General features: G+C 36.2%; 1 protein-coding gene across 5 annotated transcripts in view; it reads left to right on the forward strand.

Moving 5' to 3' along the window:
* atp11a (ATPase phospholipid transporting 11A) overlaps nucleotides 1–15,149 on the forward strand; it is an 81,875-nt gene extending 66,726 nt beyond the window's left edge. Inside the window, exons 25-31 of one of the 5 annotated variants that reach the window (XM_082164717.1) lie at nucleotides 627–762; nucleotides 1,345–1,368; nucleotides 4,229–4,294; nucleotides 4,396–4,499; nucleotides 4,586–4,751; nucleotides 9,563–9,662; nucleotides 10,993–11,133. In XM_082164717.1, the coding sequence (XP_082020843.1) occupies nucleotides 627–762; nucleotides 1,345–1,368; nucleotides 4,229–4,294; nucleotides 4,396–4,499; nucleotides 4,586–4,751; nucleotides 9,563–9,652 (586 nt within the window). In that variant the 3' untranslated portion in view covers nucleotides 9,653–9,662; nucleotides 10,993–11,133. Of the gene's footprint in view, nucleotides 1–626; nucleotides 763–1,344; nucleotides 1,369–4,228; nucleotides 4,295–4,395; nucleotides 4,500–4,585; nucleotides 4,752–9,109; nucleotides 9,200–9,562; nucleotides 9,663–10,992 lie in introns of all 5 variants that reach the window. The other 4 variants (XM_082164718.1, XM_082164715.1, XM_082164719.1 and 1 more) reach the window with 4 other exon arrangements.
* The last annotated feature ends 869 nt before the right edge of the window (nucleotides 15,150–16,018 follow it).

Genomic DNA, 16,018 nt, shown 5'->3' on the forward strand with positions numbered 1-16,018 from the left:
TTTAGTATAAATTTCTTGTTTATACAAATGAGAAAATTGTGGACATACAGTATAAAATTAAAAGATAGCATAGCACAGATCATTTGATCTTGGATTTGGAGTTCAGATATTTGAGTTCCCAGTTTGAGACATTAGCTATGTTTCCATCCACTTTTTTTTATGTGCATTTTGGGATATGTTTGTAACAGAAATAACAATCCTAGGTTTAATAGACACAGGAGAACTGGTGTCATTCAGGAATGAGATCACGTGGGTTCATGAATCGAGATCTTTTAAAGGTGCAATGCGCAAGTCTCTGAGTTTTTGCAGAACTATGCCCCCTCTGGCGACAAGCGAAACTGCAACCAGAGGTGTGCACGCTCATTCCGTCCCGAATCCCTCTTATTTATTTTACTGTACAGGATTATAGAGGCAATCGCAGTGATCAGAGAAGGGCTCATTCAGCCCATCAGGCAATTGTTTAAGCATGTATGGGTTAGGAAACGGGTATTTTTAACATGAAATGTTGCGCATTGCACCTTTAATGATTCATCGATCTTTTGACGATGTGTGTAAATGTATATGTGTGTGTGTATATGTATATAATATTTTGAATACATATATTTTTTATGCATTTCTTTTTACAGAGATATTGCCAAGAACTCCCTCCTGAGATGGTCCACCTTCATCTACTGGACATTTCTGGGAGTTTTTGATGCCATGGTCTTCTTCTTTGGTGCTTTCTTCCTTTTCGACAACACAACCTTCACCAGCAACGGACAGGTAACACAGTCACCGTCTAAACCATGATTTTGTTCCTACGTTTTTCTGTGTGTGTTTTGTTTAATCGACTTAACCAGCTGTTTTTTTTTTTCCTTTAGTTCGTTTTTTTTCTCAGTCAAATAAAAGTCGCATACAGATTGAATGGGTGGCCGATGCTTGTCGAGTGAGTTAAAGTGGACTCAGTGCTTGTAAAGTACATATTTGTGGTTTAACTGATGTCTTGATCCAGCTTGCAGACTTTTGTCTGTCCTCCTCTGCGTATGTTTGAAGTCATTACAGGTGCTTCTCCATTCATTTATGCGACACAAAGCATGCTGGTTAATCAGTCAAATCAGACATCTTTCTCTGTGCCATTAAGTTAAATCATAGTAACCTTTTTGGATTGCTTTTTTTTTACCTGTTTGATTTACTTTAAGTTATAACATCCTAATTTTTTCTTTACTTTCCTGTCCCCTCCCTCTCCTTCTTTTCTTTCGTTTTCTTCTTTATCTCTCTTTCTATATCTCTCCCCTCTCTCTTTCCTCCTTTTACCTACCCCCTTTTTGCCTTTCTTTTCTTTTCTGCTTCTCTTCCTTTCCTCAGCTAATGGCCACCAACACACAGATGGTAAGCCTGTCCCTATCTGTTTCTCATCCTATTTTTAGTTTTAGTTTTACTGTTTCCCTCCTCAGCCCCTCCCCTCATCCTAAAGCCACCCCCACTCACATAGTGTCTACTAACACCAACCGTTCACTGCCATCGTAGCTTTCAAACAGTACCGTACGACATCCCAGTGTCCCTTGAACCGAGGACCAGCCACCGTAGGTATAGAGTAGCGAGCCCCCCTCCTTTCCATCTTCCTCTGTCTATCATCTTGTGATGGAGTAGGAGTTTGTGTCCGCCCCGTGTGTCACGTTGCAACTGTGTGTTTTTTTTTTTGGCAAACACCCGGGTTGGAGGGGTGCCGTCACACTCATCCTCATCGGCCCGTAGGATACATGTCCATCCTCTCATGCCTCACTGCAAGGGCAAATGAATGAGCAAGAGGAAATGTGGATTAAGCATTTCGCTTCATTTGGCACATGTTGAATGGAAGGAGCTATTCAGAAACTTTTAATTCGAAGGTTTTTCCACAGATAGGGTACACTTTGGGGTCTCGTTAGCGTTTTTTTAAATCCATCGGAGGTTCAATTATCTTTTTAAGATCTTTTTTTATTCGATTTAAAGCATTTGACTTACAAAAATGTCTTTATTGTAAGAAAAAATGGTAATACTTTACAAGGTTCCAATTGTTAACATTAGATAACTATATTAATGAACAAACTAATGATACAAAAATACTTCTAAAGCATTTATTAATCTTATTCTGTACTAATAAAAAATGTTTTATTAAAAGTTGTATCTGGTAATATTATTTAATTGACCTGAGCTAACTTAACTAACACTGAAGTTAACAGAAATTAATAAATAATGTGACGTGTATTGCTCATTGTTAAGTTAATACTAGTTAAATATATTTTATATATATATATATATATATATATATTGATATATATTGATAGAAAATGTACAAAATCATGGTTTTAAACGTCACTTAATTACAATATGTCCCAAATTTTGGTTACTGGGTTGTAAAAATGGCAAACCTTGTATAAAATGAACAGAAAATAAAATAGCTCAGACACAAATGAGTTCAACCTCCTGATGATGATGCTCAACCTCGTTTCACTGACCATTTGTTGAATAAGATGAAAGAAATAAAAGAACTTCAGGCCCTATTTTTGACCCTATTCGTGGAGAGTGGCAGATACTATAACATGATTAGACTGAATTATTAACAGATTAAAAAAGAAAACTGTGCAAAATAACAAATTCATCCTTTTGAAAAACCTCGCAACATCCTTAAATATCATTTGCCCTTGACAAGTGTTTTTTAACACAACATTTAATTTTGATTGCTCATCAAGGTAAGTTAATACATTTTCTTCAAACTTGTTGACATCTATTGTGTGTCCTTTTGTTTTAACTGGTTACTCATCAACATTGTATTGTTCACTAAAACCATTTGGTGCCGTACAGTCTTTGACCTGCTCGTGTTTTGCCATGGCTTGTTGATTTTGATTGTGATTAGTTTTTATTTTTAGAGATTAACAGCGAGTGATTTTATAAAGAGCTTTCATTATAGTGTCGATGTTGTTTTGCATAGTGTCATCAACAGCGTGGCCGGTCCGCAGACAGGGAAAGGTTCTAGAAGAGATATCCATTGTGTCTAAATTCAACCATTTGCCAAGACTGTAAACAATGAGGGAACAAATCCTCCCAAAAAGAGAAAACACAATCACTCAGAAAGGCTTTCCGCACCCGAGCAGATGTTTATTGAGCCTAAGTGCCAATGCTGAATCCATTATAACATTTTAAGGGGCTATCTAAGCTCACTATTTATTTATGAAGCTTTTATAGCTAAAATATAAAATTCATTTGAGTTCAGCGAGTTCCAGACATCATTAATAATCTCTGTAAAACAATATAGGATGACACCGAAATGCTTTCAATTTACAGCACCATTAAAATATGATGATATAATGCTACTATTTCTTGCAAATTATTCACAACGGATTTTTTAAAAGGAACATTTGATGAGATTTGATATGTTATGCTTCTGAGAATACTGTATTGATGCAGAAGTTTAGTTGAGTGCAACTGTGAACTAGAGATAGCACAGATAGGTTTCGTATTATTCTTCAAATTAAAAATGGACTAAAGGCAGATACTAAAAACTGATTATTTATATAAATATATATTTATACTATTTATAAATACATTTATTACTTTCTATAGGGTTTACAGATTTTCTACTTCTAATATATTGTATATATAATAATAATATATATATATATACACTATTTATAAATATGTATTTATACTACTAATATTTTCTACTTCTAATATATTGTATACATACAAATAATAATATAAATTCCTACATAAATGAATTAAATTGGTAATAAAAAAAAGTATTTATTTTTGTACATTGTACATCTTTGTATACATGATTCAGGTAAACGCCTCTTCCTTTTATGTTGCATCTTTCTTTTCTTTCTTTTTTAAGTATCTTGTGCCATTTTAAAACCTAATTCAAATCTAATATTCCGTATTCAGCTAATCCTAAAGATTTCTTATATAATATTTCTTGCATACTCTTTTGGTAAACTCAGAATTTCCTAATGAAAATTTCCTAATGAAGAAACTGAAGAAAAGTTTTTATTATTAATATATTTATACTGGATAATTCAAACAAGTGTTTTTCTACCGAGTGCTTAATTGTTCAAATAAAGGCCACATAAGCTTTTAACATGCGTAACTGCAATGTATGGCGTGTTTGTTTGTGTGTCGATGAGAGGGCGAGCTGTATTAACACCCGTTCAAGTGGCCGTTTATACATCAGTGTCAATCTCTTTTTGCCTTTTTCAATATTTCTCTGTTCCAGATGTTTGGAAACTGGACCTTTGGAACACTAGTGTTCACTATCCTCGTGTTCACGGTCACGCTAAAGGTAACGCATCTGACGCATGTGTTATGATCTTAGCTGTTGCCAATTGGCGTCAACTTAACCATCTCTATCTTCCGATTTCTCACTGTGTCTTCATGCTTTAGCTTGCCCTGGACACACATTACTGGACGTGGATCAACCACTTTGTCATATGGGGGTCACTGCTTTTCTATGTCATCTTCTCCCTCCTGTGGGGAGGCATCATTTGGTACGGCCTGCCTAAATATACTGTACACTTACGATCACAAAATCAAATATATTTCAATCTAACGTGATTCTTTCTGTTCTTTATAGGCCTTTCCTGAACTATCAGAGGATGTACTATGTGTTCATGCAGATGTTGTCCAGCGGTCCTGCATGGCTCAGTATAATTCTGCTGATTATAGTCAGTTTGCTGCCTGATGTGGTGAAGAAAGTGCTGTGTAGAGCTCTATGGCCGACCACCACAGAGAGGATACAGGTACGACACCAGTATCTACATGTGCACAGAGATGCAAGGATACTGCTAGTTTGCATCTCAAACGTAAATGAATTTGTCTATGTTTCATTGCAGTCATATACAGCTGTTTAAAAATATATATGTATTATATACCATGATTATTAGTTTGGGTAGATGCCATGTTTAATTGAATGGAAATGAAAACAAAGTTGTGAGGGATGGAAATAATTTTTTTTATTGATTGTTTAAAGCCCCAAGTCCTGTAATTTCCACAACTTATGTTTTCTGGACAGTTTGTCAAGTCATATAGCGCTTTATACAATACAGATTTTTTAAAAGCAGCTTTACAGAGTTCACAGCAGCTCTAAAAGAAAAGAGTGCATTGTTCAGCTGAAGTCAGTTCAGTGTTGATTCAGTTCCATTGTAAAGATATCATCAGTTAATACATTTTGTAGTTTGTCGCTGAAATTTTTTTTTTTAACTCTTTCCCCGCCATTGATGGAAATTTCCCTAATTTGTGAGAGAAACTTTTATTTCCAGACCCAGAGGGATCCATAATTCAATACAAAACACATACATATTAAAAAACACATACACAAAAACACATACATAGTAAAACACACAGTGTTCAGTGTCTGACATACAGACATGTACCCCAATGGTTCCACAGTCTGGACGACAATCTTACAGAACTTCGTCTAGGGTTAGTTAACACAGCAATTAGGTCATTTTTTGACTCAGACACCCTACCCATAAATCTAAACATTAAGTTACGCAAGACTGCAGCACAGGTAGGTACCCCGGCACTAACAAACATATGGCTTGCACTGGAGTCTCGTGGAACTCTTAGCAGCAGCCTCATGCTGTCATTATAAGCTACTGTGAGCTTTCTAATGCTATCTTGCTTGTAACGGCACCACAGATAGGCAGTGTACAACGGTGTACAGTATGTTCTAAAGAGTGAAATCTTCACAGGGACAGAGCACATACTAAACTTACGACACAACATGTTCGCCTGCACATACAGCTTACGACGCTGCCTATAAATATCCTTGTCATCAGACAGGTCATTTGCAATAATATGTCCAAGATATGTAATATCTGTGCATACATCAAGTACAGTACCAGATAGATAAAAATCAGGGAAATGTGAATATTTATCTTCTCTACTTCTTATAATCATAATTTTACTCTTTTTTGGATTATACTTTATATCAAAATCTACTCCATACTGTGTGCATAGTCTCAAAAGCTGTTGTATACCAGCACTACATGGGCTAAAAATGACCAAGTCATCAGCGTACATAAGATGATTAATTAGTGAGTCACCAACCCTACAGCCTGTACCACAAACATTTAAAATCATAGACAAATCATTCATATACACATTAAAAAGAAAAGGAGACAAAATTCCACCCTGTCGAACCCCATTGGTCACTTTAAAAGGAGCCGTTGTTACACTCCCCCATTTAACTCTCATTGTCTGATGAGAATACCAATAGACCAAGATTCTAATCAAATAGCCTGGAACCCCACTTTTAATCAATTTTAAAAACAATTTTTGATGATTAACACGGTCAAATGCTTTAGAGGCATCAATGAAGCACAAGAACATTGTGGAATTTTGTTTATTATATCTATCTAAAATTTCCTTTAGTGCAAAAATACATAAATCAGTACCATGCTTTCGTTTAAAACCAAATTGATTATCCGTAGACAGGACGTACCTCTCAAGTCTACACAAAATAACTGTCTCCAACACTTTTGACATAACACTGGCCAACGCTATTGGCCTATAGTTATCTGAGCTATTCAGCTTCCCCACTTTATCCTTAATAACAGGTACCAGCTCAACAGACAGCATAGAATCAGGTAACTCTCCATGAAAAAAAAACCCTGTGTAGCACATAGCCACCAAAGGACACAGTTTCTTACTGGCAAGTTTAAGATGTTCAGCTGTAATATGGTCCGGACCACATGCCTTATTATCTCTTAGCTTCAATATCAACAATGCTTCCCCGCCATTGATGAAATTTCCGAGTTTTTACTGTTATACGGTAGGGGGCGCTATTGGGCATCTTCTGAAAGAGTACTGAATCTCCGGATCAAAACACAGGTGAAGAAGACGCAAAAACAAGCGATATCATATGTAATCATATTCATATGTAAAATAACGCGATCATTAAACAGCATATAAATCAAAACTGCCTAATGTTACCGTATGAAATGTCGACCCAGGAATAGCTATAGGACTGTGCAAGCATTAGCGGTGTTGATGGACTCGATTTACTCCATCTATGTTTTGATCATCGTTCTGAATCTGATCAAGACGAAGTCTTTGACAAAAACACGATTTTTGCAGTTTTTTGCTCAAAATGTTGCTTTTTTATGGAACTTACTCACATTCAGTGTTGATAAAAAAAAGAATGCATGAAGATAGAATAATAGATTTTTTATTTTTTTGCGTTTTTTTATTTTTTTTTGCTATATTGCATGTTCAGATATTCATACAACAAAATATTCCGGGGGCCATGAAATTTTTGCGAAAATGACCAAAAACGCTGGCGGTGGCTGGCAACTTCTTTCAAAAAAGCTGATTGCACTATCCATAACAGCTTTGTTTTCATTCACATCAACTTCAAAATCTACCAAAAACAGTGTCTACCCCAACTAAGAGCCATTTCTTCTGCAATGATACAGCTATTTAAGACAAATATTAGTTATTTGTTGACCTGAACCAGCTCAATAGTGCTACAGTTTGTGATAATGGCTAATAACTGGTCTTCAGATTTACACTTGCGTCGGACTGCTTCCCAGTGTGCTTGATGTAAGTGAATTCTGGATGCAGTTCACGATTCTCTTCTTTACGTTGGATGACTCTTTAAGCCATTCAATGGTGTTATTGGGTCTGTTATTGGGTCTATCTGTGTATTTTACTTTGGTTGGCACACATAGTATGTCAGCATACTATGTTGAGAAATTTCAGAAGGAAATTTAATGTGTGTGTGTGTGTGATAAACTGCCTTACCACTGATTTAACCCATGTGATGTTTTTCCTCTCACTCACCTTCCCTATTAAACTCTAGAATTTTCCAGTGCGCTAATGTTACTGCCACATTAACGTCAACATGAACCGTTCATAATGTGACACATTTCTAAGTTCAATAGGATAATCAACCAAAAAATCAAATGCAATATAATATATAAACAAGATTTTATCCTTCGGGAAATGATCAGGAGAGGTAGGTGCTATAAACCAGAATGGAGGAAAAATAAGAGTTGGTGACACTGATAAGAATGTGTATTAAGAAAGTAAATAGTGTCCGTTCTGATTTCATGTTGACTTTAGGATCTAACTGTAGAATATGAAACTTCAGGAACACTTTACATAAGGTTCAAATTGTTTACATTAGTTAAAGGTAAAGTTCACCCAAAAATGTACTCATCCTCAAATTGTCCTTTCTGCTGTTGAACACAAAAGAAGATATTTTGAAAAATGACTTCCATAGTATGAAAACAAAATACTATGGAAGTCAACTTTTTGGTTACAGACATTCTTCAAAATATCTTCTGTTCTGCAGAAGAAAGAAACTCATAAAGGTTTGGAACAACTAGAGCGTGAGTGAATGATCTCGTTTAATGCCTTTAAAGTGTCATGGACTAGCAATAAACACATTTATCAATCTTGGTTCATGTAAAAAAAAAAGTGTCTATTGTTTTAATTATATTCTTATAAATGATTAAATGAAAATCAATGTATTATGAAGGAACATGAATAAATAATACATTTTAGATTAGATAAATGCTTGAATAAAAAGCTGTAAAAAATAGTTATTTCATGATGCTTAATGAATGAATGTAATTGACTGTGTTATTTTAGTATTATTTAGATATTATAATAATATTTATTCATATTTTGAATTCATTTTAATTTTAATTTTTTAGTTTGTTTAGTAGTTTAAGTTTGCCAATTTTTTATTAGTCTTTATATTTAACTTTATTTTTTTAGTAATTTCAGTACTTCAACTTAAATGTATTTTATTTCAGTTAGCTTCCAAGGCAAGTTTTTCCATCTAATATTTCTTCATTTCAATAAAAAAATGTATATTTTTAATAGTTTTAGTTAACAATATCAAAACTGGTTAATAAGTTGAACCTTATTGTAAAGTTTTACTAATAATTCTTCAAGAAAAAAAAAAGTGAAACATGCACTTGTTGCTGAAGTTCCTTTATTAATCTCTGAGGATCGGTCCGGTTGTTAACCTCTCTAAACCCTTTCTGTTTTTATTCCTCTTCCATCTCTCTTTCTCTCTCTGATGCTTGACCTTCCCCCTCCCCTGTGTGTTTAACCCTTGGCCCGTGACCTGTGGTAACGGCAGACAAAGCGTCAGTGTCTCACTGCTGAGCAGTCCACCATCTTTATGCTCTCCCAGACCTCCAGCAGTGTCAGTTTCTGAACTGAGGCGGAGGTGAACCTACACACCGTCTCTGCATGTGCGTGTGTGTATCAGTGAGTGAAGACCAGTATGACAGGACCTCCTGAACATTACTGAGGATCACAACATGCCAGTTGCAGTTCCCTGTGGTGTCTCCATTTATGTTCCAAGCCTTATATTCCGTCACTCTACATGTTTGCATGCATGAAACGTGCATGTGTATGTTTGCGAATGTGCATTTTACGTTGCAGATCTGAAGTTGTTTAATGGAAATGCATTTTCTGCTGCTGTACTTTCAGTTCCAGCAAGATACTTCAGTGTCAAAACAAATATTCTGCACATGGGTCTGTTATGCCACATTTGAGTCTGTTTGTGTGTGTGTGTGATGTTTCACAGAGAATGAGGGCTGACAGGATCTTTGAAAGGGTTGAGACAAACATTCATGATTCACTGCTAGATGGGGTTCAGAACACCACTGAGGCCTAGCAACTCTATGGTAAAGAGAATGTGAAGTTGAAGACTAAAGCCAGAAAGAACTAATCCACACTCGACTCAAGTGGAGCTCTAGAGTTCTCAGATGAAGTGTGCGGTTCTAGGATCGATCTGAGAATTCTAGAATCCTCCAGTGAAAGCACTCGGGATTAAAACCTTTGCTGCACCTGTGTGGGTCTGTTGTTTGGTGTGAAACCTACAGACTGGTTTGGTTTGGTTTGGTTTGGTTTTAAAGTTTCAGAGTGAAGGTATTGGGTTGTGGTTTGGGGTGTGCGGTACTGTATATGCCGCTAACAGGACATGGGGACTACGGGCTCTGACACGTACACAAATACACACAGCAGACTTGACATACAGTTTAACATCTAACACTCTGGCTTGCATGTGTATTATTACTTGTCTATTGAAAATATTATTTGCATATATTTCTAAATGTCCATTCCTAGAACATGCTTATGATCATTTCTGTTACTGAGCGAATCGCACTTTTTTTTTTCCCGTAGAACCACAAACTCAAAATAAAGAAACAATATTTTGCTTAAAGAACATAAAGCCTGTTTTGGGACCGTTGAGGTTTTTAACATTCTGTGAAAAATATGTAATGATCAAAAATAAATAAATAAAAGCTATTACAGTAATTTTTCAGTACATTTTTCACAGTATTACAGTAATGGGAACAAAAACCTTGGCAAAAAAAATTACAGTAATGAATCATTTGAAATATTACATGTTTTTTGGGGGGGGGGGTTGTTCTTCAAAAAACATGTAATTTAAAATATATATTTATATATATTTAATTCAGTTTTACCAGCACAGGAATTAATTGCATGTTACAATATATTAAAATAAAATAAAATAAATTAAATTGTAATAATACGTAATAGTATTACTGTTCTTACAGTATTTTTTATCAAATAACTGCCTTGGTGAGCAAAAGAGACTGACAGACCCCAAACTTTAGAACGTTACTGTAAATATATTTCATTTTACAACAAAATGTATTTTTCTTTTGATTTTGGGGGTGAATTGTAATATTTCACCTTCCTTTTAAGAAAAAACAAAAAAATTTCAATTGCCTTAGCTTTTCCCCAGCAGTTTATCTTACAACATCCCCTCAATCGATCAGTTCTGCATCTTCTAGGACTGGACTTGTGCATGTGGTAAACATCCGATATGTGATCTTGTATGATATTTTGTTCTTTTTTTTTGCACTGCTTCTTGCTGGGGCTTTGGATTTGTGTTGTTTCAGCTTGTGATGTGACCAATGCCCAATGTATATGATGCAATCTGCTAATTCACTCTCTTTCTCTCTGTTCCCTCGTTCTTTTCTCCAGGATGCTGATAAGTTGTATAAGGGCCACTTGTCCGAGTTCACCCCCCTGTCCTCCCTCCATGCTCCTCCTGCGCGGAAACATGACAGACGGGGCAACGAAAGCCAGAACCACACCCACCGCAGGTCTGACTCCTCCCCTCCCAAAAAACTCATGTGTACCTACTGGGGCGGCAGGCCTGACTACCGCACCTTCAGCTCCTTTCTCCGAATAGGAGAGAACCCAAGATTCTCTGGGGCAGCTTACGCCTACAGCACACCGGGTCCAGAGACGTCCGTATGATAGTCTCTCCCAAAGAAATAGTCTGGTTATCTAATCCAATTCGGCCTCGCTTATCCCAGGGTCAAGATTGGGACGCTATTGGGAGACCAACCTTGACTTGTCACTCTTTATCTGAAGCAAAAGCACTGAAATTGGCTCTTGTGGTGAACGCTATTGGGCGGAAGTGATGCTGTGTGTTAGTTTTGGAGCTGGAGGAAGGCCAAACAGAATTGGCCGCACCATCTGCAAGTGTTGCGTACTGCGCTAAGTGGCCTTGGGACCGATTTACCTTGATTTTTTGTGTGTGTACGTGAGAGCGTGTTTCCTTTACACTGTGGGTTTACGTGTTCGCTCACCTACCCTTGTAATCCTTCATGTGAAAAATTACTTGAAAACAACACCGGGCAGTAGTAGCACAAATCTTTCCATCTCAAACGCAACCACTGAATATGATTGTGGATGACAGTTAAAATGGCCTCGGATGCTCTAAAAACTGACTGTCCTGTTTCTTCTTCTTCTTTTCTTTGTTCTCTGTCGTCTCCCCTTCCCTTTTTTTATCCCGTGCTCCTTCTCTTTTCTTGTCCTACTTTTTTATAGAACAAACTGGTGTTGCTTTTGTGCAAACCTGTTATCGAGGAACACTCCATAGGCTGCGATTTGTCCTTGTCCGATTGCATTGTAAGTGGCTGAATTTGGCCATTTCTGCTGCTGCACTGTACTAGAGTGAACTAGGTGTGTGTGTGTGTGTGTGTGTGTGTGTGTGTGTGTGTAGGCCTTTGTTAGAACAACCATGAAAAGACAAATTGTAACTGGACTGTCATTATGTTTCACCCTTTACCTTTCAAAAAGGTGGAAATCCACTCGCATTCTACTCTTCCAAAGTTTTTTAAACCATTGACGTTGTCATCATGACAGCCAGTTACTCTGTCCTAGATGCTTGACGATTTGCTTTAAAATTCTCTAGTTCAGTATAATCAGTCCTTTAGTTGTTGTTGTTTTTTTGAGTAGAACCAGATATACAACTCTAAAGGCTACGCTAGGCATCTTAGCTTAACTGTTCTGCCTTAATGTTAATGTTTCCCATCTTTTACACCACAGTTTGGAACCAAAGGTTGAAAACCAAGTGAAATACGGAGTATATAAATGTGTGTTTGTTGCCTTATGCTTAAAGAGAAAAGGAGGGAAGGTGTTTGATGGCATTCCCAAGAATCCCACCACACTGCCTTAAGTTGACACTGCACCAGCTGAGGATGGAGAGCGATAAATGTAGTATTCGACATCTTCCAGTGCCACCGACACACAGCCCAGGGCTCCTGAGGGAAAAAAACCAATGAAATGTAACATTTCTGTTGACGTAGACGTCTTTGTGCGTTCACAAAAAGTGCAAAAGACCTTTTTTGTCTGTATTTTTATGATTGTAACATCCATTTTGACTGTTCCCTAAGCCTTTTGTCTGTATTAATGGAACTGTTGGAGCCCTGTGCTGGGTTGCTATCATTTTTCTTTGTTGCACATTACTGATTTATGATTCTCTGATATAAATAAGTCAGATGTACTTAGCATGTGCTGCTGTTCACAAACAACTCATTAAACTAACAGTCCAATCAAGGTCAGCATGACAGATGGCCTATCTTGGGAACTATATTCAGAGAAATGGCTCCTTTCTAGTGTGCAGGACGAGCCGTTTAAAACGAATCCCAGGAAATGTGCCTCACACCTGACATTATCATACAAATCTTGTGAAGTGCGTTCAGTTCCATCACCGTCGAGTCGGGGAATTCAGATTCACATTGATTTGAGTTGAATTGGAATTGGAATTCAGTTTGAATGCAATTCGGATTAAATTCCGGTTACATTGTAACACGAATGAGATGGAGCTGAACCGAACTAAAAAAATCAGCGTATTTGGTCATCAAAACCACAAGCCTCTTTCCCTGCTGTCCTTCACATTCCATGCTTGTTTTTCTTGTTTTGTTTTTGCTTGCGTTGATTCTTGAATGTAGTTTTGCTTTCCTGGAGCATCATCTCTTCATCTCGACTTCTTCCCTGGCGCGAGTTTCCTTCTCTCACCCTGTCATTCGGTTCTCATGATGAGGCCAGTCGCCCATTTCACCATTTTAACCATCATCCATTAAAGAGAGAAAAAGTAGGTGATGTCAAAGACCATCAAGGTCACTGTTTTGATGGTTACTCCAAGCTTCTTGTGAGTATAGGTGCCTTCTGGTGCTTTTTAACCTCAATGTACAGTCATGCGTTGCACATACGCGTGTTTTAATTGCCCGTCAGTTGGCCTGCAACCGAGAATGTCAGATTAAAGAATTGCATTATGGGTATAGCTAGTGTGTCAAAGGGTGTAAGGATTATTTTTGAACAAAATCTTTGGGTTAATGTTGATGAATAGTAACAGAATGTTCTTTTTCATGCACACATTATATCTAAATATAGACTATATACAGTATATTGATGTCGAGGTTTACAAAGGCTGAGTGGATGAATGAGTGCATAACAAAATGATCTAATATGTCAACTGAATAACTTTGTTTCTGGTCCAAAAGTATATTATTTCATTTGTATGAATGTAAAATCTGTCTAAAGTCAAACACTGTCTATTTTATTGATTATCGAAGTCTGAACATTGCATGCCGAAGTGATGGACCAACCACTGAGCTTTATCAAGCATTTATGAGTCATATTCTTATTTATATAAACCACTTTTATAACTTCTGTTCAAACCTCCAGTCCAGTCCAAGTGATGCACATCTATGATACCAAGTGCTAATCAATGCTGGCGAATCTGAAACTAAACTAGAATGTGCTATGATTTGAAGTAGCCAAGACTAATATAATAGGGGTAAATTAATCAATTTCATGTTTTTTTAACTGTATTTTTATTTCGCATTTCACTGTATTTCCTATTTTGTTCACTATTACACTATATCTGGCTTCCTGAATGTAACAAAAAAGAAAAAAAGCCACGAATGTGCACTAAACAAAAATCGCACAGCGTTAATTGGATAGCCGCGAATCACCACAGCTGGTTCCAGAACAAATGTCCCTTCACAAATGTGTTTTCTTCTTGTTTCTGACATACTGTTGTTTTGAATCAGAACGATTTCTTGTAATATAAGAATAATTTGATCACTGAACGCTGTCTGCCTCAGGGGTGCGTTCAGGCACTGGCGAACACTGTATTCTGTCTGTCTAAAAAAGGCTATAAGAAATAGGTATTTTGTATATCGTGAGAAAAAACAAACAGTCTTTTGCTACTTTTGTATCTAGAGGATGAAGAGAACTCCTTGGAATGTTCTAAGAGTTAGAATGTTACTGTTCCGTTTTAAAAAAACCAAATGTAAGGTCATGGGAGAAATCAACTTCAGTAAAGATGAAAGTTTGAAAAAAGAGCTTTAACAGTTTGTCGTTGTTGTTTTTTTTTCTTTTTCTGTTTTTATAGATGATTTTAAATCTGTTTGAAGTAGTTTTTAAGATTATGTGCATGGTCATTGCTCACTCTGACTATAGGAAGATGAAATACACTCACTGTTTTTAAAGCAGGTGTGACCAAATATTTGATTAGATGTCTATGATATAACTGAAGGCTCTATTGCCTGTAGTGGGGCTTCATCTGTGCCAGCCTATTCAGATTAACAAAATATCTATTGCTTTTTGTTTTATCTGCACAAAGCGTGATGTTGCTCATAAATTTATTATATATATATATGTATACTACTGTACACTTTACAGCATATACAGTATGTAGTAATATTCATGTACAGTTTGGGCTCATTTTGTATAAAGTTTTTAAAAGATTGATATCTGTAGATATGTGGATTTTTGCCAGTTTTTTCTGTAGCTATTAACAGCGAGAACATGTACATTTGCTTGTAATAAAGAAAGAGATTTAAATGTTTGAAAGCCTTGTGCCTTTTATCTTTCCTTAAGACAGAAGAGATTGTTGGCTAATAAAATGTCTAGTTTTGTACCTCACATTTCTTCTGGTGAAACCCCATGGCACAACAGGTGTAGTTCTACATTACGACCTCGAGGTGGCAGCAAATACATATTATACAAATACATATCACATATTGAGGCTGCTTCAACAATTCACCTCTGCTAGTATAAATACAACAGGACCTTACTGATCATTACTATTAAATATAAGAACTAAAAATATCGCAGAAAACTATAATAATCCAATTTGTTTTGGTGATTAATGCATCCACCTCCAAACATTTAATCGTTTACATGAAAAAAATCGATCATTTAATTATTAAATCCAAGAGAATTATATAAGGTCTTATAAATCTATAAGGTCTATAAAATTATAGAGAGACCCTTCATTCATCATTTGACATAACTTTGACATAAAGAGCCTATTTCCCAAAATTATGACCTCACATTAAGTGTGCAGAATCGTGACAAACTTAGGCATTTTAAACAATGACAGTATTACTGTTGGCAAGGTAACATTCTAACAAATCCTCTGAAAATAGACCAATATATATATATATATTAATAGTAAGAATGTTACTTTGCCAACAGTAATACTGTAACAAATCCTGTGATGATAGTTATACATTAGCTATAGACAATTTGCATTAAGCCCATTTTACTATGAGCTTTTGTAGGATCATATTGACTTTGGGATATAAATCTGTCGTGTCATAATTCATAATGATATTGAAACGAAAAGTCTAAATGAGGCCATAACGATAATGTGTTCATGTATATTCATGGTTATATTAAATGTACAGTCCTTACAGACTGTATA

The sequence above is a fragment of the Leuciscus leuciscus genome, assembly GCF_965113295.1.
Source record: "Leuciscus leuciscus genome assembly, chromosome: 3".
Lineage (NCBI taxonomy): Eukaryota > Metazoa > Chordata > Actinopteri > Cypriniformes > Leuciscidae > Leuciscus > Leuciscus leuciscus.